This window comes from Micropterus salmoides, unplaced genomic scaffold (genome assembly GCF_014851395.1).
Source record: "Micropterus salmoides isolate LMB-PRFRI ecotype aquatic unplaced genomic scaffold, ASM1485139v1 Ms_hic_scaffold_20, whole genome shotgun sequence".
NCBI classification, from domain to species: Eukaryota; Metazoa; Chordata; class Actinopteri; order Centrarchiformes; family Centrarchidae; genus Micropterus; species Micropterus salmoides.
In genome coordinates, this window is record NW_024041151.1 from 14,038,969 (window position 1) to 14,063,859 (window position 24,891).

General features: G+C 38.1%; 1 protein-coding gene across 1 annotated transcript in view; it reads left to right on the top strand.

The window, feature by feature from the left end:
- brinp1 (bone morphogenetic protein/retinoic acid inducible neural-specific 1) overlaps positions 1-24,891 on the top strand; it is a 126,047-nt gene that overhangs the window by 16,661 nt on the left and 84,495 nt on the right. The window contains exon 2 of the mRNA XM_038734213.1: positions 12,326-12,593. Coding sequence (XP_038590141.1) covers positions 12,376-12,593 — 218 coding nt within the window. The 5' untranslated portion in view covers positions 12,326-12,375. The remainder of the gene's footprint in view (positions 1-12,325; positions 12,594-24,891) is intronic.

Consider the following 24,891-nt stretch of genomic DNA (forward strand, 5'->3'; position numbering starts at 1 on the left):
AGACCTTTTGGGTCTAGTCAGTGAAAACCATACAGTGGATAACATCACTTGACATTTACATGCATAAGCAAGGAAGAACTGCAGTGCGAACAGTGTCATTTACATCCTCCCAGCAACTCATATTCAGGCTCTTATTCATGTCAGGGGCTCCTCTGGGTGCATTTTGAGTGTGACCAGCTAAGGGAATGGAATTCGCTCTGGCGTTTCTGCCTTTAATCTTACATTGTTTCAGTGGAATGCCAGAAAAAGAGGTAGCATGAGGAATCTGTTAAGGTTGGAGCACTTGCCCCATTTTATTTGCCCCTCTAATGCCTTTGGAAAGGAAGGTGAGAGATAACATATTCAAAACAAAGACTGCGCCCAGTGAGGTAAATCGAAGGAAAGCAGTCAGTGGTTTCTTATCAATAAAACCACAGAGTAATTAGAGAAAGCACTTGAAAGCCAATTTGCGAGTTGACAAATGATCAATCTTCATCTGCAACATAGTCAGAGTAGCACACCAGCAAGAGCGGTGGATGTGGTGACAAATGGCTTGCCTGTGCTAGGTAGCATCTCATTCTCTTTGGTGACAGACTGATGCTGGCTAAAGAGGTAGAATCCTTCTGTTTTCTCCTATCAGCTCCAAAACACCTTCTCCTGGAATGAGACGAACATAACAGCAAATCACTACTGCCATGCTACTTTTCACTTAATGTGTTTAAGAGACATATGCTACTGATAATCAATTCAGCTTTCCTATCCACAATCGTAATGAAAAGGTGAGGTCTGTGTATCAAAATAACAGACTGAAGGGAAAAATCTGTCTGGGAAAAAATAATTATTCAAGTGCCACAACGTTTTTATTTCCCTCGCTAAAGAATCTCTCATGAAGCAAATGAAATTCATTTTTATTTTATGCTAAATTTAATTGCCCTTCGGTGTTTAATTCATGTGAATCAGAATCCCAAAAACCTTATACCTTTACTGTCCACAGTGCTTGCTCTCATGCTTACTCTGAAACCTTATTAATTAGTTTGCTTTATGACAGAGACAGTCCACGTTTAGAACCATCTCATAAACCGCCCCCACATTGCTGCTGTTCAACTGGGCAGCTATCAAATAAACCTCGAAGCACACTCCTTGCACTGCTTCACATGACAGATGCGACCGGCTCCCCTCTACCGCTCCTCTCCCCGGCTTGCATTGATCCTTCCCCCTCACAGAATAGATTTGGACACAATAATTCAGCAGCCAGGTAAATTGGAATATCTCTGACCATTAGTGAATTAGTTTGCTCTTTAAAATCAGCCATTGATCCCCGAGCTGAGCTGATTGGTTGCTGACCAACCAGAGAATTTAATTATCAAACAGAGTGTTGCTTGCTCAGCCATGTTTTCTGAAGGTCAGGGTGCCACTGCAGTCCTTTTTAGAGAAACGACAGGACCAAGGCGAGAGATTCTGGAGCGGAAAAGAATCCAGTACAAACCAAGTTAGCCACGGCTTGCCTTTCCATTCCTCTGTTGCTTCCCAGCAATTGCAAGTGGCAGAGCATTACTACGCCTTTCCAGACATGGCTGTGAGTTGTGCAATAATAATTCTCAGAATTCAGATGACACTAGTTTGGCATATTTAGATGCAACTCTGCTCTTTCTCCTCATTTTGTCATTCCCTTGCATCAGCCGTACATAGCCCGTTAGTCCCATTGAGGTCATAATATGAATAAAGTAACCCAGAGGAGTCCAATAAATACATTTTTAGGCTGTCAGCCATCCATAACCTTACGTCAAAGGTTTTGCTTCACTACTCTCATTATACCTGTATCACTGGGAAATAATGTGCTCTGAGGCGGTCATGCTGGTAACATTTCAGAGAGAACTCTGTCTACTTATATCTGCACCATTGACAAATAATGTAGAAAATAAATATTACATATGGGTGACCAGGTGTCATGCATGCAGGCAATAGATAGATGGATAGTGTAGACATACATTATGTCTGCTCTTATTCCCTTGAGTCTACCTGTCTCCCTGCAAAAGCCTTCATTCTACCCTGATCCCTTGCCTCCCTGGGATTTAGAATACAAATAGGCAGAACAAGCCTCCCCATTCTTATGAACTTTATAGAATAAAGAGGGACACTTAGGGCCCCACACAGGGGAGAGAGGAATTGATTGGCAAAGCTAGTGACTGGACCAGAATGGAGATTGAATCCCCTTGAATGAACAAGAATGGAGGAGGAGTTGTGCCATGAATAAGGCTGTTTAAAAAGAGGATGGCGAAAACAAGCCTCCCTTGTCCTGTCTTGTGATTTCCTGAAGCAGACATCCTCCCTTTTTTACCATGCTTATTCAAGGGTAATGTGATCCGCGCTCTGTCCCTTCCTCTCTCTGTTTCACTAATCCACACTGCAAATAACAGTAATCTGCAAATAACAGAAGATAAAGAATATTTCTGACATACTACCAAACAAATGTGTGCAATACATGTGAGATAGGGGATCTGCATGATCATGCAACAACAGGACATAAATACCTCAAGATGGAAGGTGAGTTTCTGATTATCTGTAGCCATGAGCTTGATATAGTGGAGTGGAGTGGAGTCCACAACATTTGGTGTATTATTTTTTGTTGAGTAATCAAACAAACACTATTGAAATGTGAATAAAAGGGATTGATTGGATTAATATTAGGGAGTTGTCAATTTATTTAATTAGAGCATAAAATTTTGGTTAGGGTGACTGTGTTTTATGATGAAATGTGCAATTTTATAATAAAAGTTTGCTCTGCAGCATCTGCCATCTAACATTTTCTCTAAAGGCAGCAGGTATCTCTGTGTATCACCATATCATAGTGAGGTTGGCCTCAAAGTCCAACCGAACCTCACCTTTAGTCATACCTTTTTGCAGTGAAAAATGTCAACTTTTTAAAGATGTTTTGTTAATATAAAAATAAAGTGTTTTTTTATTAAAAAGAAGAGTATCCCAGTCTTGGGAAATATCAGATAATACCAGCAGGCTGCTAGAGTGTCGGTGTGACACCATAGGCAACAAGAGAGCAAGTAAACAAACCTGCACTGTTGCCTACATGTGATGGGCAGACAGCGTGTTATTAGTGGTATTAAAGAGTAAAGACCACACCAGCATCTAACCGGACAGAAGTGACATTTGCTGGTACGTTTACATGCTGTTTAATGTGTTGCAGCTGAGCAGTGCTAATTAGCTATCTAGCCTGAAAACTGACATTAGCAGTGCACTTTTCCTGTTTAATGTTAAAATACGGGGTGTCATCATCAACCTAAAAATAATAATAAATTTCTCCATTTTGCCTTCTGATTCTTTCTCAAAGGAGAACACAGGACATTTATATATATATATATTCTATATATATATTCTATATATATTCTGGAGCAAAAAAACAAAAGCATTTTAAATACAGTTCGACTTTATGCCTCTCAAGGAAGCCATTTCCATTTTGAACATATCAAATCTACTTGAACGAAGATCAGGGAAAAGCAGGGCGCCATCATCCTTTCAGTGCCACACTACTCTTCTTTCTCTAACCTACTCTGACCTTGATGTAGGTCTGACACTGGCTACTGTATCTCCTCATGTATAACAGAGGGATTAGGTGTACTGTTCTCCAAACGTGCAGAAAATGTAGTGCTTTATGGATTTTAATTTTTTTTAACAGTTCATATAAAATGTTATTTTTCTCATTGTGAACAGTTTTTCAAAATGAACAGGTAACAAAGTTTTTTTTTTTTTCAATTACCATTGTCCAATGTCAGTACATTTCAGAAAGTCTTATAAAATCCTTCTTATAAAAGTTCCCTCTTATAAAAGTTTTGACCTGAAAAAAGATACAGTGGCTGACTTTGTTAATAGCACCCCCAAATCCCTAGATCTTCTCCCAAAACATCAACGTTGAGGCCAATTAGAGAACCTCCGTCAACCTTGTACAATTTGAGCTGGGTTTGCAGATACAGTCACATCCTCAGTACCAGTGAGGGACTGGCTGTGGTGGATGGCCTCCATCCAGTTGTTAAACTGTCCCTGGGGTTCTCAGCCAAATTATTTGGCTGTCCTTGCGATGGCATTGAACTGTTTCCTACACCGGACAACAGTTCTCGTAGGACCTGGGCAACAATTATTAACCAAATGTGTTATCTTCTCCCAAGCTAATTCAACGTCATCTCTCTCAGTGGCTTATTTACAGTGCTGCACATTTGCTGTTAGTGAGTCAGCACTTGCTTGTAAACCTCAGTTTATTCTTGAGAGAAAAATTTTTGTGTGCTAAATGCTCCCAACTTTTCTCTGTATTGTCCATATTTAAACTTTCAGGTTCAGTGTGTAATATTTCTGAGCATTTATTGACAGAAATGCAATATAATATCCATAACTATGTTTCAGTGGTGTATAAAGACCTTAAATAATGAACCATTATCTTTTTATTACCTTAGAATGAGCCATTTAAATCTACATATCCGCGGGTACCCCCTTCTGTGGAGGTCGCAGTATTGTGTTGTCATGTTTCTACAAAAGCCGACAACAGACACACAGCACTACAGAGTGCATTTGTCATCACGCCGTTCTGCTTCTGCTTTTATAATCCCAGCAGTGTAGACGCCTGTCACTACATTAAAAGCATCCGTAGAAGAAGAAGAGGAAATAATAATAATAATAATAAACAGTCTCTGAGTAGTCCTCTGGTTTATTAGAAGTAAGAAGAGAAGTGACATTTGGACAAATGAACAAGCACACATGTTATTTAGAACGAGAGTCGACAGCCTGTGGATCTTTATAAAGTTGTATCACTTTCCAGATTACTTCACCAGCTAACGTGATCCATATTACTATCCTGTGTACCAGGATTATGTCAAAGTGTTGATTTAGCCTGCAAGAAAGGATGTAACTGTATAAAGACAATGTGGAGCAATTTGTTCACTAGCCTATAGTGATGCAAGGCAGGAGCAGCCAGCTAATGCTACATTAGCTTGGACCTGCGGCTGTTTGCTTCCTAACGTTCAATATAGATTTATTGTCTTTTCACAGATACTCAGGTACACAGCTTCTCTACCGTCTCAGTCGCTGTAACTAACGTGACCCACATAATATACAATAGGCTACTGCAACAAAATGGTGACAACAACACAGAAGACCCATCCACTAACACTACAGTAATGTTACTGCGGTAACAGTTATAAAGTGTAGCAACAATCTCATCTATAATATTCAGTCTAGCTCACTTACTGTTTCGTTATTATCCGGTAGGCACAGTAGGCTGCTAAATGCAGTAAATGTACCGTTATGTAACCAGCATGGATTAGTTCAACCTCAAGCTAATAAAAATATTATTATAATGTTACAGTGGGAGTTTAACTGAGTTTCCAGCATGTTGTGTGAAGCTGTCTGTCAATAGACGCTGTCACGCTTTGTTTTTTTACGGGAGTATTCTCGTAATATCCGGGAGTCTGAACATGTCTGTGTGAAAAGCCACAGCTGGCATGCTGGGGTCTCTGTATGGAAGCGGTTGTGTTTCTGATAATGCTCGCTCATGAGGTCAAGCGAGCATGCTTACGAGCACACGCCTGCTTGCAATCCTTGAACCGCACCGCTATCGGCCGCTGGAAACTCCGTCATAAGATTGTATCTTATTCCGAATTGCAGCCCATTTCCTGTACACCCCATGGCCTCAACTACCAAAATACCAAAAGTCCATCATCCCACCCCCTGGTAGATTTTGCACCAGTGTGCGTGAGCAAAGCGGGACAGTCAGATTGTGGGGATTCAATAATGAATTTGATATATGGTTAGGGTTTTCAAGGGCATTTAGGCTACAGGTAAATTGTGTGTCTGAGAGATTTGTATTTTTTTTATACTTAGTTGTTTGGTATGGCCTCAAAGTGCAAAATAAAATAGTCCACAACTAATAGTTAACTGTCCGTTCTTGCAAAAGCTCCGGCTGTATGTGAAATGTTTGTGTCATCCACCAATTAACTTTTGTTACAACAAGACAGTGGAAACAAAATAATGTTTTCAATTGGGTAATTTCAAAAACATATTTCATGACAAATGTTATTTTTCTTGCCATTTGAAAATCTGTCCAAAATCGTTTTGTGGCACAATCTTAAATATATTTAGTACATTCTTTACCATATTTGGAAGAAAAAATATCCTGGGCCAAAAGTATTAATTATCCATTTGCTTTTGTACATCTTCAATGTTGTGTTTTACAGTATTTCTCAGTCGATGTAGTACATTTCTCAAATCAGAATTGAAATTATAAAAACTTCATTCCTGTCTCGTCACTTGTGCACATCTTAAAAGCAATTTGTCATTGTTTTGAACAAATTCTAAATGCTTTGATGCATTGATGCAAATGATTATGTACAATTGTCTGCTGTTTCCTACATTATCAATTGGTTATATCATGCTGATCACAATGTGTTATACCAGTTCTCTGTTGAATTATCGAGGACGGATTCTGATAGATTAAAAAAGTAAATGCAAAAATAAATAAATAAATTAAATACACAAAAAATACAGTAAAAAAAAATGTAGGCAGTAATTCAATTACACAATGAAATATAAATATATATATCTCTTTTCATTAGATTGATTCTTTATTTATTCACCTTTTTTTATTAATTACTTTATTTATTTATTGCTGTTATAATCTTAAGCTTTATTTATTAATTACTTTATGTGTGTCTTAATATTTTTTTATATTTTTGTCCTTTTTACATTTCTCTATGCATTTCTGCCTCATTATGCAAATGAGGAGGGTCTGTGTCAAGTGTTTCTTTTAACTGCGAGGTGTCCACACTTGACAAGGACCAGACTTCGGATTTCACTCAGAATAATTTATTTGAATAATTGAACAGGAGTTGAACAGTATAGGTGAAAAACCTTTAAACACAGAAATAAAAAGCATTTTGAATAAACAGGTATTTCCACAGTAAACACAAGTCAGGGTAAATATTTCAAAAACGGTAGGTATATTTAAATTCAATATTATTCTTCACATTTCACCAAACTAATTATGCATTTAAATTAATCTTTAACAAACCAATTTTGGCTTACTATTTAAGCATTCTTTTACACAAATTAGGTAGAAAACCCACACATTTTAACCATATATATCCATGCATTTGAACATAGTTTCTCCCTCTCTTCAACCATGCAGCGACAACTTTAACACACCCATATTAACACCTAAACAGAAAAGATTTAACACACATTCAAGTGAGCTTACCGATAGCCCGTCAAAATCAAAAGTCTCATTCCCCGCAGTGGATGTGTGCTGCTCATTCCGTCGTGTCAGTCCCTTTCCACCAGCCAAATGACTGCGTTATATGCTCCCGCTGATTGAAGTGTGTGCGAGCTTCTGATTGCTCAATCTAATTCACCTGGTCGAGGGTGCGCCAGGGCGCGCACGCACGGTCACACGCGGCTGCCGATGCAGAGCGGGGCGGCACGCAGGTGAGACGGCATGCAGGAGGAGGCGGGCACACGGGAGACAGGCGCACCTCTGCCAGATCAGCGTCTGTGTCCCAAGGGGTCAACTTCTCGCCTATTGGTGGACCAGTCAGACGGCAAAACTCTACATGCACACACATCGACAAGCTTGCACCTCAAGCAGTCCTAAGAGATGGCTTCCTTCAGTGCACTAAGGTGTTTAGCAACTCTATTTGAAGACAATACTACGAGCCACGCCATCCTTCTTTTTGCATGGACGCGCTGACCTACAAAGGTTTCATTAAGCGAAATGCACGGACACAGAACTGCGAGAAAGTGAGCCAATGTTTGTAAGAACCATATGGTCAGCTAGGCGCAGCTAAATCTGGAGTGCAATCGTATTTGAGCCTTTACGGTAAATGCTTCGACTCGGAGCAACGTGTTGCTTCGCTGCTACCAGCTGCTAGTTTCAACCATGGACTGTATATGAAAAGGTTTCAACAAAACGTCCATTATGGCTGAAAGTTCAACCGTGGTGTTGTGACGGGGATGCTGTGACTTAACCAGCGGTGAGTAAGAAATACTATGAGTACTAATGTTGACAGTTACTAATAAGCCGAATTTTATGCTTCTGTTAAATGTGATTGCTATTAAGCCATGTTTTATGTGTGGTAATGGAGTCAATTTAAACTTAACTTAACTGCACTTTACCAGGTGAAATGATTTAATGTAGGCTAGTTACTGTTCTTAACACTGTCATCTCACAGCAAGAAGGTCATGAGTTCAAACCCTGGTTGCCCCGGCCTTTCTATGTGGAGTTTGCATGTTCTCCCCGTGTCTGCGTGGATTCTCTCCGGGTGCTCCGGCTTCCTCCCACCATCCAAAGACATACGGGCTAGGTTAATTGGTGACCCTAAATTGTCCTTAGGTGTGAGCGTGAGTGGTTGTTCGTCTATGTGTGACCATGTGATGGACTAGCAACCTGTCCAGGACGTACCCCGCCCGATGCCAGCTGGGATAGGCTCCTGCCCACCGCGACCCTGTATGCAGGATAAGCGGTTGACGATGGATGGATGGATAGTTACTGTTCTTTTATGTCTTCCACAGAAGACAGAGGAGGAGGCATGAGGCGGACATAAGCATATTTGTCAGAGGATAAGAAGAAAAGAAGAAGGAGGAGGAGAAGAGCACCACAGAAGATAACCCAAAAACAATAAAATAAATTCCCTTTATATTCCCCCTTACATGCCTTGTTGTGTATGTGTAGATACAGAGGAAGAATGGGAGAACAGCATATCTCATTGTTATTGCGTGAATATAGAGCATTGGAGAACAGTGGATAGCCTACTTTTAATACAGCCCACACCCCTAATATTACTGTGTAACTACAGGATAACAAGTGGAGAACGATCAACAACTATCTGCATAGCTTATTCATCTTGTGTAATGTGTAAAGAATGAAAATAAATAGGCCTACTAGGCTCCTCTCTACTTTAACATTTAAGATTAACTGTGTTTGATCCACCTTCATACACATATGACATTACTATATTACTGTATAACTTGAGGTTGGTAAGTTGTTTTCTGTTCCAGACTGCCTAAATGAAAAACATTTTTACACTCACTATTGTGACAGATGGGATTGTGGGTTTTAATATCAGTTGCAGTGAAGGATGATGAATGAACAGACCTGTTTCTCAACTTATTATTTTAAATTATGCAATGAAGTAGTATAAATTTATAATAAATCCTAGGACAAAATCATTTATATTTATTGAACTTAGTTTATTATTATACTACAGTATAGTTTTCATTAATGCTAAAGTAGTTGTCTTTACATCCAAAGGTGTCTTTGAGGGTGAACTGATAAATGGCAAGCAGCTGATCTGCTGATGATCACTATTGAATGTTCATTTATTGTAGACACTGTCAATGAACTCCAGGATGTATCTGTCCACAAATACTGCCAGCCAACCAAAATTAAACAATAAAGTAATTTTTAGTAGGTTTTTATTTTATTGGACACATGTAACATGTTTTGTATAATCCAATTAACGTTATTTTCATACTGCATACACGTTGTGTTAACACCTTGTTTTGAAAACCTGATGTTGTGTATCAAATTTTGTGTAATTTGATACATTTGGTTGTTTGTGGTGCTCGCATCACGTGCAATTGAGATTTGATAGCCTCTCTTCAGATATGACTGTCAGAGTGCAACACTTTGTAAAGAGAGAAACTGACAGAATAAAGTCTCTAACCTGCCTGTCAGCTCACTGTGCTCCGTTACAATTGCATTTACCATAAAGGGTTAAATACGAGTGCACTCCAGATTTAGCGGTGCCTAGCTGACCATGTGGTTCGAGAAGTAAATAGGCGAGAAGTTGACCCCTTGAAACACAGCCCCTCCTCATTTGCATAATGAGGCAGAAATGCATAGAGAAATGTAAAAAGGACGTTACGGGCTTTTGCAGGTAATCCACTGTTTTGCGCTGTTTGTTCGATATTTTTCAAGAAATGCACTTACTGTTTTGTAAATGTTAGGGATGATTCGAGAAATGTACCAAAGTGAGTGAGAGAAAAAGTGTAATAATAAGAAACTGTGCCATGATTGATGAAAATATAATCAAAATGTACACCGCATTAAAGAAATTGTCCTCTCATAGATTTCTTTTGTAGTTAAAAAGTTGTGAGAATAAATAAGCTTCCATTCAACCTTCTAAATGCTCATAGTAACATTCTGAAGATTTCAACAAGATATCAATAGTGAACTCTATAGTCAGTGAGTGAGGTAATTCGTTGAAATCAATACATTAAGTCAAACACTGCTTAGAATCAATCATCAGTATTAAGTGCTTACATGGATAATGTAGCATTTGCATACATGCACAAATATTATATAGTAACATACATATATCAGTGGGTCACATTCATCTCCAGTGCCCACATCCAAACATTGCTTTGAGCAAATCTACTCAGGTTTCAAAAAGTGTTCTCTTGCTGTTTTCCTCCCAAACGGTATCTTCACCATATATTAGCATATTGTGCTTGAACTCCTCTAAATACAGGTTGCGGCTATTTCATTTTTGTTTTTTACTTTTCGAAAACATTAATGGCTACTAAATGTCAGCCAATAAAGCAAGCCAATTGTTATAAATTTTAGATTTTTTTTGCTGACACATTAGCTACATTTTCATATTTTCTTATTCTCAAACATTTACACCCTGTCTTTGCACAAAGGCATATTATAAATCCCCTGCTCGGCATTGTCCCTCTTTATCAGATTATGTATTGTTTAATTTTGACAGCCAGGCTCGAATTAGTTTTACGTTATTAACCTAAAACCTAAGAGCACCGTCATATTTTGACATTGCCACTGAGTATTTGGTTGATAGGGGGAAAAATACTTGTTTTCCTTCTGTCAAATATGCAAATATAGCTGAAATACAGTATTCACAGTTGATAGTTGAAATTTCATTATCGGTTTTAAGAAGTGATTATATTTGAAATATGGCAGTATGATTATAATTAGTTACATAAGTAGAGATATCAAATTATGCCGATTGTTCTGGGTCTTTTAGCAAGTAGGTGAAGCAGTGTTTAAATAATAAAATATGAAATTAATTTAAGACATCACAAGAAACTGACACACTCATTTTAACCGTTATGTGACAAAAAAAAATCTCCCTTTAAGTATGCCACTGTGATTTCTTTAACTTTTTTAATCATGCAGTTCATCATCTATTTAACAGGAAAAGATTAGTGCCATTAAATTTGCCCTGCTCTTTTATGATGTGTTATTGTCTAATAAACCATGAAAAGGGGTAGAATTTTTGCATGCAGTCACACTTGATAGTACACTGTTGGGTGCTGCACGGCCAGGGGCCAAAGTTCTTAAATGCAATTACTGATGGAAATCATTTCCTTATCACTAACTAAGAGACATAATTTCACTGCCAAGTGGATAATAATGTTTGCAGTCAATGCACTATGAGGAAATGTATCATTTTAATTTTCTGATTTCTTTTTTGATGATGTAACATTAAATGTGTGTTTTTGCATTGTAATAGAGATTTTGCAATGGAAATGAATGGGATATTATGCTGTAATGTATAATATTTAAGAATTTATTCAAACTGTATTCTTAGCATGAGTTACATGTACTGTATGTTGCCCAGTCCAGGCCAGACTTTGCTAATCTGTGTGTCCAGTCTTTTTTTAAGGGCATTGTCTCTAAAATATTTATATGACACAGGGTCATGGCTAGTATTATAGGGCCATTATGTATGGCAATAATACAATTGTATTTCCCATCCAGCTTTAGTGGATCCAAATTGAGTTACTTACTTTGGATTTGATGAAAAAGGCAAAATTTTGTATCACATTATTTTTAACAATTCATGAAGTCACAAGTCAATAGTTGAAAGTTTCCTTCAGCAGTAATTGACACCACTGGGTAAAGGGAGATGGTGCTCTTCCACATTAGTGGCTGGGTGTCATAACATATCATAAAGCAGTCTTCTAACCTTGTCAGAACTTATCATGACACCAATTAGCTTTAAAAAAGAAAGACAGCCACACAGCTGAGGTTGTACTTCATGCTCATCTGCAAAAGAGTAACAGTTCTTGTGTGGAGAGGCACAATCTGTGTGGCTTTCTGAAAAACTCCAGGGAGGCATGAAGGGTGAACAATCTGAGAAAGAGCAGAAAATAAATACACATCATGTCACAGTAAAGTGACAATGACAAGGGCACTATCTTATTTGTTCAGTACAACACAATTAACCTAACTCTACGACATCTTCTTGTACTGCTAAAATAGACTTTGTCATGTAACAGCTCTCTTTTTCTGTCTCCCTCCCCCCTTCCCTCTTCTTTTCTCTCCCATCAGGTCTCCACATAATGGAGCGAGAATGAACAGAGAGCGGCTTAAAAAAAAGCATGAACTGGAGGTTTATTGAGGTCATCTGCTTCCTGTTTATATGGGACCATATAACAGTTCAGTCTTCCCGCCAGGACCCGTTGGCCACTGAACAACATGTCACCAAGCAATATGACTGGCTCATCTCTGACCGTGGACCTTTCCACCACTCTCGGAGTTATCTGTCCTTTGTGGAAAGATTCCGCCAAGGATTTACGACCAGATATAAAATTTATAGGTGAGTAACTTTCAGCCTGAGTAGTGCTGCAACACAGGCCTTTCAAGAGTCTGTTAGTTTTAATGGTTTTTCTATTTTGAGATTTTAGTTGCAAAAAGCTGCTCTGTGTACATTTTTAACCTATCAAGTGAGTACTTTTTGTATTTACTTGCAGCCACTCTCAGCACAGTACAGTACTCTGCTTGGACTTTCACTTTCCTTTGCTATTACCCGTTCCAAGTCACATACTGGTATTAGTCAGCTTGTTAGTAATTAGTACTGTCCTTGCAGTCACTGCTATTATTGACAGATAGTATTGGCAGGTGCAGTTTTCTTTGAATGAGTTATAGTCTCTGGATGGGATAATGGGGATATAACGCCATTGACAGGCGACCAAATGAAAATGCAGTGTTTCCTTGAATAAAATTTATCTGGGTTTGATTGTTGATAACGTTTGGATGCCACACTTATCATAATGCAATTCAGATGTGTTCCTGCCTGGAACTCACATGTCTTACTACAAGTCTCCAAGCCCAAGCCAACAAAACTCTGATGGCCAGGGTTATTTTTTTAGCCTTTGGAAATAACTGCAACATGGTATATAAGTCCCTCCAGGATTTCTCAGGTCTTTTTTGTGATTGTTGTGGCCTAAAATGCTAAAGTTTTCTAAAAAATCTCAAAAATTCTTCTGCTTTTTATGCAATCAAATTGTGGGAATAAGTGAAAACTAAGTAGATTTGATTTTTTTAAAGTTTAGAATTATATTTAGTTAATAATACTTGGCAAAGTTGTTTAAACACAAGACTTCTTTTTTGTTGTTCTTAAATCACACACACACCCACACATAGTTCAGTGTTATGCAAACAGGACATATATTTAGCAGCTTACCTTGATTAGTTCAGCGCAAATGACCGAGATGCAACAGCCTGTGTCACAGTGATTTGCTTCTCTGACGTCCCCCAGCGGTTCTGCTATGTGTTGGTCAATAGACAATTTCCTTTTGTGTTCAACCACAATACTGCAAGGTTATGCTAAACAGTTGATCCCCACTTTTGTAAAGAAAATCTAGACACTGTTTTTCACAGCCCTTTGCTGTTGTTTTTGTAGGCAAATGTGAGACGTTGCTATCACATGTCTGCTACGTCTTGTAAAGAAGAAAGCTAGATTGCTTATGTATGACAGCGTTTTGCGAGAAACAGCAATGACAGGTCAAATTTGCGGGAAACGTTGTAGTGATTGGTCAAAATTGCAAGTCACGCTGAATTCACAGGGATTTGTTGAATTTGTTATTTGTGATAGTTGCGATTGCGAAATGCTGGAGGGACTGGTATATATTTTCCACCTCAAATCTTGCTTTGCAGCTTTGCATTGCACATCCCCTCATGTGTCACATACAGAGGTAGAGAAATTAGATAGCTAGAAACCTTCTTTCTCAGAGTGACGTGCTTTGATTTCCTTGCATCCCTCTGCAGTCTGCTTACTCAGAAGTACAGAAAGACTGAGAGACAGTAAGAGAGTTATTTGCCATATTCCTTTGGCAGTTCTTTCACAGAGTTTGGTCTCTCTTTGTCTCTCTCCTCCATCTCGCTTGGTAACTTGCCACAGCCCCCAGTCCCCACTGGCTTTTGTGCCTTGATATTGTCACACGAACAGTAAACAATGCATTTGCATAATGTGTAACTTGACAGAGTGGGATGTTGCACAGAGACATGAATCTCAGAGGCAGAACTTTGAAGCCGCTTTCCACAGACACTGTACCGCCATCAAGTACTGTCTGCGATGCGGCAGTGATTTATTAAAACAGAGAGTGTGTTTGCATGTTAGGTGCTGCTGGGAACGGTGCTGGGCCCAGGTGGCTCCTGGTGTTTCTCCCTTTTAACAAACCATTTGTGGCATCAAATTCAGCCGTCAGTGCTAGATATCTCTTTCCTCATGACAGGACCATTAAATCTTTACAATTGAGTGTAAAATGTATTTCTTGTTCAAAATTAAATGACAACAATCCACACTGACATTTGTCAAACATCTGCAGAATTGTCAGACAAAGTGAAGTTTGATAGATTTCTTTTACTTTTTGTAGCTATGTTCTCAGTTATTCCCCTCAAATAATGACAAACACATCCAACTATATTATACAGTATGTGTAATACAGGTCACTGCACTGTATGACTGTATTAGTGGACTAAATGAAAGATGCTTTTGAGCATGGAATACACATTTAGTAAATAATTGTATACAGTATTGGATGCAAGGGTGTAAAATGTTCCCCTAAGGGTTCAAGTGTTTTCCAAGGATTTTTATCCCAACCTGGACTACCAGTTAATTTGAATGATTGGTACATCTTCAGCCAAAGAGAGTGAGGAAATCAGTGACATCAGCTGGTGTAGTGTTTGGTTGGAATGAAATCATACATACCCTCGGTCCTCCTCGGCACATGATTGCCCAGCCGTGCTCTACTCTAACCAGCAATGAGAACTGAATCGCTTTGTAAATTTCCCCGGGGACCTTCTCTGCCTCGACGATTTAGTGGTGGAAAGTGGTTGAATCAGATTTGCAGAGAGACAAAGCATCCATTCCTTTCGGGTTCTCTTATCAAGAGAGATTACCTCGGAGGCACGCTGCATGGACAATACCAACCTGATCGGCAACAAACAAATCTGCCCCATCTTTAATAACATGGGCCCTGCGCCTAATTTGAAGAATAAACACAGATTTTAGGAAGTGCCAACCTCTTGTCTAGTGCTTTGAAAAGGTCACAGTCGTCCGAAGGGGAAAGACACACCGCAAGGCACCAATTATCCCTTCCCTCTATAGTTATGTCTCTTAAAGAAATTATTGGAGTGTGTTGTATAAGTGATCATCACCACTGCGTCACTGCTGATTGCAATCTTCAAACTGGATTCCTTTTTTTGTTATCGTATGCATGTATGGTATTCATCAGTCACAAGATAGCCACTTTCACTGCAGGCTGCATACTGCTCTTGTATCAGACCTTCAGCAGAATAATGTGTATCAATGTGTGCTTCAGTTAGTGGTGAAATTCGATGGCCTGTTTTGCTCACACTAGCATCTCTCGTTCTGTGGCTTGTACTCTATTATGGGGTCGAATGTGTTTCAGATGATGTGTGTTCTCTCTTTGGTCTTTGTTCACAAAGCTGTATCTCAGGTTCTTGTGTGCCTGAGTGAAAAACCAATATAAATGCAAATCTGCTAGCCATTAATGCATTTTAAAGGCCTCAGATCGGCATTGCACTGTAATCAAAGAAGTGAGATGGGGGTTGTTATTTAGAATAAAAATATTTATGAAAATGAATAGCTCTGATTGATCCCACTTTTAAAAGCCATGCTAACGTGAATGAATAGAGAGGGTTGATAGAGCTACTCTTGTCACTGGACCAAGGCACAGGAAGTCCTCAAAATGTATCCAAAACCCCGCAATGACCTGTAGAAAGATGACATTTGGAAAGGAAATTCTAACAAACGTGTTTCCCATGGTAATAACAGAAACAAACAAATAGACTTAGACTTTAATTGAAGTTAAAGTTAAATATTTCTTGTTCAGATTGGCTTCATGCTTGCAAAGCATTAACAAAATCATTTAAAATATACTATCTACTACTATAAATATGATGACATGGTATATAAACTAAGTGGCTGACAGATTCATTTCAAAAGGGAAATTGAGGATTTCTGCACATCTGTTATCACTATACTAAATTACAAACTCCTTAAAACTGAAGATTGCTTGCACATATATGTATGTTACCAAAATGGCAATAGCTATGCATAAAAAAAACAAACCTGTGAGTTTCTTTATAACATTCTTCTTTAATCGCCTGCCTCTCCTCATCTGAGACAGATCCTCCTATGTGTTACACAAAAACTAGGAACGTTATATTAGCTTCAGTAATATCAGTTTATCTCTGGTGGCCTATATTTTTTGTCTCACTTAATTCTAGTTTGATCTGTTATGATGATACAACAGTGAAAGCTGCATTTTATATGAGTAACTGATTTCCCAACACAAAAATAAACAAAACAAAACACAACACAAAAACAAACAAGCAGTTTCTGAAGCTTATAGTTAGTTAGTCAGGAAGTCAAGATAAATAGCCTCTTGGCGACCAACATAGCAAGCTGCTGCACAGCTGTGCTTAAAACAACAAAACTGGTACACTATATTGAAAAAACACACAAGTTTTAACATTTCAGTCAATGTAAGCATCATAAACCTTCAATAATGTATTGCAAAAAGAAGATAATTAATTATATTAATTAATATGTATTTTGTAAATTGTAAATTTTATTCTTTTTGACATTGTTGCGCTATTGTTTGTCTGTGTGGTTGACCATATATTCCCAGCCTGTCCTCACCAGAAAAATGTCCACATAGGTCATTTGTTCAAGCATCTTATTACGACCCATATTTACATTTCTTGTGCTCACGACCTCTAATGGCCGTATGATGTTACCAAAAGAGGGAGTCAGGTGACCAAGCATAAAGAGTGAGAAAGGCCATGTAAGGAGGTGGATGGGGTGGATGTATGTATGTAAAACCAAGTCATTGTTGAGTTATTTAGAGTTTTAAGTTAAATAGCATTACTAACTTACAACGTATGAGTTAAGTCATGTGATTTACATGACTTACATAATGTACTTTAGGTTTTCCAAAACCTAACCTAGTAGTTTTGTTGCCTAATCCTGATCAAATTTCACAATGTTAACCACATGTTTAACCTTATGTGACTTTCATCCCAGGACTTAACGTAACGTAGTTAAGGTCCGGTACGTCATATTTGTCATTTTAGGAGGCATTGACAAATTACCTGTTTTGTTGTTTAGGTATGAGGACTGTTTTTACAAGCTATTACAAGCTTCCTTGCTCAGTAGAAACTTAAAGGTAAAGTTGGACATTTTGGGAAATAAACTTAATTCACCTTCCTGACTAAAGTGAATTAAGAAGATGGAAGGACTCTCATGCCTGTACAGTTAAATATCTGTACAGTTAAATATAAAGCTACTGCCAACAACAGGTTAGCTTAGCTTAAAGATTTGAAAAACAGGGGAAACAACTAGCCTGGCTCCATCCAAAGGTATAAAAATCAACCTACTGAGGGGTTGAAAAAAGGGGAAGGGGAAGTAAAAAGTGGCTGAGGCAATTTTATGATATTTCTTCATTCCCAGTTGGTCTCCACCACAAGGAAATATGTCATTCATGTAGATGTGTCTTTTGAGGTATTAAATAAGCAGTAATTCTTTAACACTCAACTTTAATACATGCATTTCCATTGAATCTATGATCACTGTCATAATTCGATATTTATAACATGGATATCTACATATTATATATATATAGCACTACATATAAATTTACTTCTGACTTCCAGCTAGCTCCATTCCTACATGAAACCAGTGTTTGATGTAAGGGTTGACAGGCATGGTTATATTTAATGCACATTATGCATATCTCTAACTAAACATTTCCTTCATGATCTTAATTATTCCAAACTATAATCATCCACAGACAACCACTTGATCAGCACTAAACCTTGAATGAATAATCTGCAGCTCTAATTTACATGTGCAAACAAGTTCTTTTATTCAGTCTCTAATTTAAACTGTTCATCAAACAGATAGCCCTGCAGCTTGACGCTCACTTCACCTTTTGTTCCAAGTATTTTATCCTTTTTTTTGTTGTTATGAGCATAGCGTCTGTCTATTGCATTTATGTAATTTCTTAAAATGCTTTAATGAACAACGAGTAATGACAAAAACACCTTGAGTTTCCTCATGTGTTCAGCGTGGATGTGTTTGTCGGTGTTGATCTGGCCCCCATTTGTTTCAAACAGAAACAAGGTGTTACATTTGTCCAACTCAGGTCTTGAATTAGTTTGGATGAGCCATCTGTAATTGGATAGAGCGAGGGAAGGCGGATTTGATGTAGTCGGCAGATTTGCTGAGAGAGGATGCAGCAATGTTTAATTCAGCAGGCTGTAGCCAAAGGAAGAGAAGGCGAGAGGTAGTCAGGAAGTCAGGGGGGATGAAACAGACTGTAGAAAAAGGACAGAGACATTGAGGGGTCTGAGATGCTATTAGGCAGGGAGACAAGAAGGTGCTAAAAGTGTGTGATAAAGAAAATATATATAAGTGCTAGAGACATGGAAGGGGGTCCGATGAGTTCAGTATCAAAACAAGGAATAGGGCAGCAGACAGGTACGCTGGCACTGAGGTCAAAGTCAAGGTGAGGAAGAGCTGCGTAACAGGCATTGGAGTGGCTCAGATGACTCACAAATACCATGTACCCAAGTGCATCTCTCACTTGCAAACAAAAAACAAGAAAAGCCATCTATTATTAAAGGCTTCTCTCCATCTCATCATAGCTATGCTACATTTATCATCTGTCAAAGTGTTTTCACTAACATTCAAGACTTAAGCACAGACTCTGGCCGCTGTTCGATTATTTTTATTTATTTTGTACTTACAGTATCTACCTATAGTCAGTGGGTGTCTTAAGGATGGAAGTTGTGCTGGTGTCAGGAGAAATGTGGAATAATAATAAAGGCGATGACAACAATTCAATCAGATATATAACAATGCCAATACCCATAGGAAAAGGATATATATTTATACTATTTTATCTTCTACCACTCACATTGATATTATCTTACTTGAGCTAAAATGTTAATGTTAAATGTTATTGTATCCATCATTGAGAAAAACTCAATATAGGAGCATCCTGGTGGCCTAGGGGTTTAAGATGCTAACCATGTAATTGCAACGTTGCTGATTCTAGTCCAGCCAGGGATCTTTGTTGCAGGCAATCCCTCATTACCTATCTAAATAAAACTAAAAAATGCTCTCTAAAATATACTTATATACAATGATAAAAATCAATATAGTTTTCCATTGAATGACACCAAAGTTGAGTTTGTATAGCTTAATATAATGTTATGTAATGTATAATGTTTTATGTGAGTGTATGCCAAAAAGTAAGTTAAATATAGGTTGTTGTTTTTTTTTTTTCATGTATATAATAGTTTTAAGCAGTCTACTTGGAGTCCAGGTTTTTCCCATTAGTACTTGAACACATCACATGTAGTGAGAAAAGTATTGCATGACATGTCCACCTCAACCTGCATTCTTTAAAAAGCAATGTTATTACGGCATTAGGACATTTGCTAAGGGATACTGTAGCAGGGTGATTGTGAAAATTTTGATTAGATGACTCATGAACATGCTGTCACCCAAGAGAATGTTGGCTGTCACCTCATGCTCTGGCAGCAGACGTGAATTCCCATTTGCTGACTGAAGCAGTAATCAATTCCAACACTTGGATTTCAAGCACTTGCCCCAGCCAATCAGGCAACCGGAAATTCCAGCACTGCTTGTCATTGTTCACAAATTGATTTTTGTCTTTAAAATTATAAGAGGGACCTAAAGTGTGTATATTGTTTGCTGTAAGGCACAGAAAATATCGCAGACATAGTGACTTGTACACGTGTATATCAAATCAAACTTTATTAATGTAGCAGGATTTGTGCAAGATGACCAATTTGCTTCATATTGGAATAAAAATTACATTTTATCTCTGTATCTTTCTCTTTTAAACATAGAAACACACATAAAACACAAAGTTATCCTGGAGCTACACTGCAATTACAATCATTGGAGCAGTGCTGATGCTGGGTGTTGATCTGCGTTTCTCAGCTGTGTAAGTTTCGGAGAATCAACAGGGGCTGACTTGGGAGGGAGTCCATGCCACTTCCTTTCTCCTACCTAGTGGTAAAAAGCCCCCGCTGTGGGACGACTTAATTACTGGCAAGGAAGGGATGGTAATTAGAGAAGAAACAGGAGGCTAGAAGAAACTGTCAGGGTTAAGTACTGACTAATTCAATGCGTGGGATGCCTGTGCCACTCTCTCTTGAGACTGGCAATACAACATCACCACAAGAGCAACAAGCTCTGTAAAGAAGATGCTGTAGCAGCCATGTCTCATTTTAACATTTCTGTGATGTGGTGATCCGAGTTGCTAAATAATACAAAATCACTACTAAAGTAAATCCTGCTTTTTTAATAGCTATATATAATACTAGTAAAAATTCTATCACATTGGGCAGCACACTGTCTGCATTGAAATTGATAAAGAAATATGTATCATTCACAATTAGCTGCTTTTGACCTTAAATCCACAAAACTAAAGCACAAGGACTCACCCATTGCTCTCTGCAATATCTACTATTCTTTAGTATATATTTCATGTAAAGATGTTGTCAACCCATGCAGGTGTTTTCATTTTAGCTGATTAGACCTCATTTCAGGTTAAGATTACGTGGAGCTGAGGTCCTCAAACTCCTTACATTAAACAGAATCAAACTGTTAGTATGTTACAATAACAGGTACATCACAGGAAAATGTCAGTCAAACATGTGCCGGTGTTCAAACACTTCACACTTCAGTCCTGGGGAAAAATTAAGGAAAACAGGAAAACTAAACGAAAATACCTACGTGGGTGTACTGTGCAGAGGAAATAATAATATGTTAGCCATTAGGAAAAATTTTGTTTCAGTCAGAGACACTTGTGTCAAGGAATTAAATATTTATAGTAAATGTTTATACCGTTACATTTGGCAGAAAAGGGTCTGCTGTTTGAGAATGCTCGCGGGATTCTGCAGAGAGAGCTAATCCCCCATTAAGTCAACAATATAAAATACTATATAAGGAGGAGGTTGGGGTGATGGAGGGAGCTGCGGCAGCAAACAGCATTGGCATGAGCACAATCATCAGAGTTATGAGTGATAGTGTCAGGTTATAATGGTTGCGCTATATCTGCATGAATATGAATGGGCGTTACTAGCCACACTAATGTGAATGATTCATTGTAAAGCATCTTGTAAACAATCAGCCAAAACAAGCACAACTTAATTGCTCTGCTTGAACTAACACTATGCTTAATTTTTGCAAGTCGATAAATTTGACCAATAAGTGAATTCAATTTCACATAGGGCTGGACAATAAAACAATAACAATAATTATCGCAATCTAAGTTTTTTCAATAACGCTGTAACTAATGTTCAATAAATGTTTGATTTTATTCACTTGAATAATAAACTAATTAGGATTTAATTTTTTATTAAGATTTTTATTTTGTTGAGCAAAAAGGACTGATAAAAGCTTTTACTTAATTTTACTCACTCACTCATATTTGTTGACAAAGATTTTATCATAATTGTTTGAATGTTCTACCTCAGATTTGTGAAGTGATCCACTGTTTGGCCTCAAGTGATGACTATAAAAAAAGAGTTTAAAACCGCAGTAACCATCAGGTTTCTTCAATTTGACGATTTGATACTTATCGTGATAATTATCAATATCAAAAAGATATGAAACTTTTTATTGTAATAACATTTTTGCCCATATCGTCCAGCCCTAATTTCACAATTATTAAAAAAGTAATGACAAATAATTAAAGACGAAGATGCAATCGCAAATGTGGGTTGAGATACTTACAAATTCCCAAATATTCTAAAGCTATGATAAGGTCTAAAAATATTTGGTGCTTGGAATATGTTCAGTCCCAGAATCAGTACACAGGATCTCTGTTGAACTCCTCAGCAGAGGTGGCTTTACTCTCTCACTTGGTTTGTGTGACCCACACAAACATGGATGTTTATTCTCAGCATCCCACAGCACAGCTGAGTCAGTTTACTTTCAGCAAAACACTGAACATGTTGGGGATGTTATCCTGGCTGTGTTGGAAATGTAGTGTATGACAGGGTCTCCTGTCCTGGAGGAGTTCAGAAACATTACTTGTCCAAAAGGAATTTCAATAGGGCTTCTATGTGATATCTGGCTTAACATGTGTGTGTAGTGATCCAATGGATACACAGACATCGGATGTACAGGACTGTGTAAATGTTTTAGGCAGGTATGGAAAAAATACTGTAAAAACAGGCATGTTATTATATTTATCAATTAACAAAATGACAGACAAAATAAAAATCTGTGTGATATTTGGTGTGACCACCCATTGCCTTCAATACAGCATAAATGATCCTATATATATATAGATACACTTACACAATGCCACGGATTTTGTAGGCATATCATCAGGTGTATGATTAAACAATTATACAGTTGCTAATGATCACTGATTTAATATATAGGTTGAAACACAATCATTAACTGAAACAGAAACAGCTGTGTAGGAGGAATACAACTAGGTGAGGAACAGCCAAACCCAGCTAACAAGCTGAAGTTGCTGAAGACAGTTTACTGTGAAAAGTCATCCACCAGGGCAAGACTGAGAACAGCAACAAGACTCAAAGTTGTTATGCTGCATCAGCGAGGTCGATCACAGGCAGAAACTTCAAGGCAGACGGGTTTCCAGATGTGCTGTCCAAGCTCTTTTGAAGAAGCACAAGGAAATGGGTAAAGTTGAGGACCGTAGTGCAGGGGTTGGCCAAAGAAAGTTACTGCAGCAGATGAAAGACACATCATGCTTACTTCCTTTTGAAATTGGAAGATGTCCAGCAGTGCCATCAGCTCAAAACTGGCAGAAAACAGTGGAACCCTAGTATACTCATCTACTATCCGCACAACTCTGGTCTGAAGTGCCCGTCATGGAAGACTTGCAGCCATAAAGCCATACCTCTGACATGGAAACAAAGGCAAGCGACTTAAGAGTATCTGCAGGCAACGGTGAAGAATGGTGGAAGTTCACTGCATTTTGGACTGAATTTCTGCAAACGAAACATACAGCGAAAGTCATTAATAAATATCTTCGGCGTAAAGAGGAACAAGGTGGAACTGTGGGCAGTTCTCCAAGATGTTTGGGCCAACCTACCAGTTCCTTCAAAAACTATGTGCAATTGTAATTGTTTTGAGGGCAAAGGGTGGTCAAACCAGAAATGTATTTACTTTTAATATATTCTGTTCACTTAGCTGACGCTTTTATCCGACTTACAATTGCTATACATGTCAGAGGTCGTACACCTCTGTAGCAACCATGGGTTAAGTGTCTTGCTCAGGGACACAAAGGTGGATGGTTTACAGTGGGGATTGAACCTGGGTCTCTCGCATCAAAGGCACTCTTGCGCCCTCACAACTCCACTTGGGTTGCATTGTTTTGTAGTTGCATTGTTTTCAGTAATTTATAAATATAAGCTAGTAACATGTCTATTTCTGAAAACATTCTTACTTTACAGCATTTTACCACACCTGCCTAAAACTTTGGCATGGTACTATATGTATTCAGCTGACATAGATGCCATTTGATCAGATAACCATAGGAGCTAAAGTAACTTGTGTGTTTGTCATAGAGACTCAAAATTGGAAGAATGTATCCTTGCTATTGTACATATTAAAGTAAAGCTTTAATAAATGTCCTTTAATTAAGCTTAAATAAGGATGAGCTATAAAAGTTAAAAATGTTGACCAGATTTTTGCCATCTTTAGTGCTACCAACAAGTCAAATATTAGGAATTTTGTATTGTAGGGGGTGTGTAGCAAGTGTTAAATAAAGACATGTTCTTTACAGAGAATAAGCCAATGCCATGGTGATTCAGCTTAAAAAAACATTTAATCTTTCTTTTAGTAAAAAGTGTACAGTGTGTACGAAGGGAGTTTCAGAAAGAGGGCACAGAGTTAGATATCCTGATATCCTCAGGAAGGTTGTTCTGATCTCCAGGGGCTCAAGCAGCAGAGGCCTGATAAGTGGGTTTAACAAGTAATGACATGTTTCTCATTTTCAGACATGAAGCAGTGAAGCAGAAATGATCAGATTAGCATTGGCGTGTTCATACTTGTGTCCACTATAACAAAGATGACATGATATCTAACAGCCAAAGTATGATTTTTGGAAATGTACTTACCAGTTAATAGTCAGAAACTATGGAAGGCCAGAGAGGACACTACAGATGGTTATCTTAATTCTGTATCACATCATCAGTATAACAAACAGAATAGAATTTAATCCGAAGAAAACTGTTTTCATTTGGTTATCTTGTCAAAACAAGCTTTCAAAGCGTTTGTCTCTTGGGTAATGCCCATATAATATCATATAATACAATAATATAATAATATAATGGATCATATAATACAGTTTGAACTTATATTAGGTGTGGAGGTTGACAGTTCACTCTTGTGAACGGACAATAGGGAAAAAAAACGCAAATGATGTCAGAGCACTCTTGCAAACCTACAAGCCCCTCCGGGCGCCTGAAACACAAGATGTCCAGGGAGCATGAGCAGCATGCAAACTGCTCACCATCTATAAAAAACAACTGGGACAAGATACCTTTCACTACAAAAAACTGCCTTT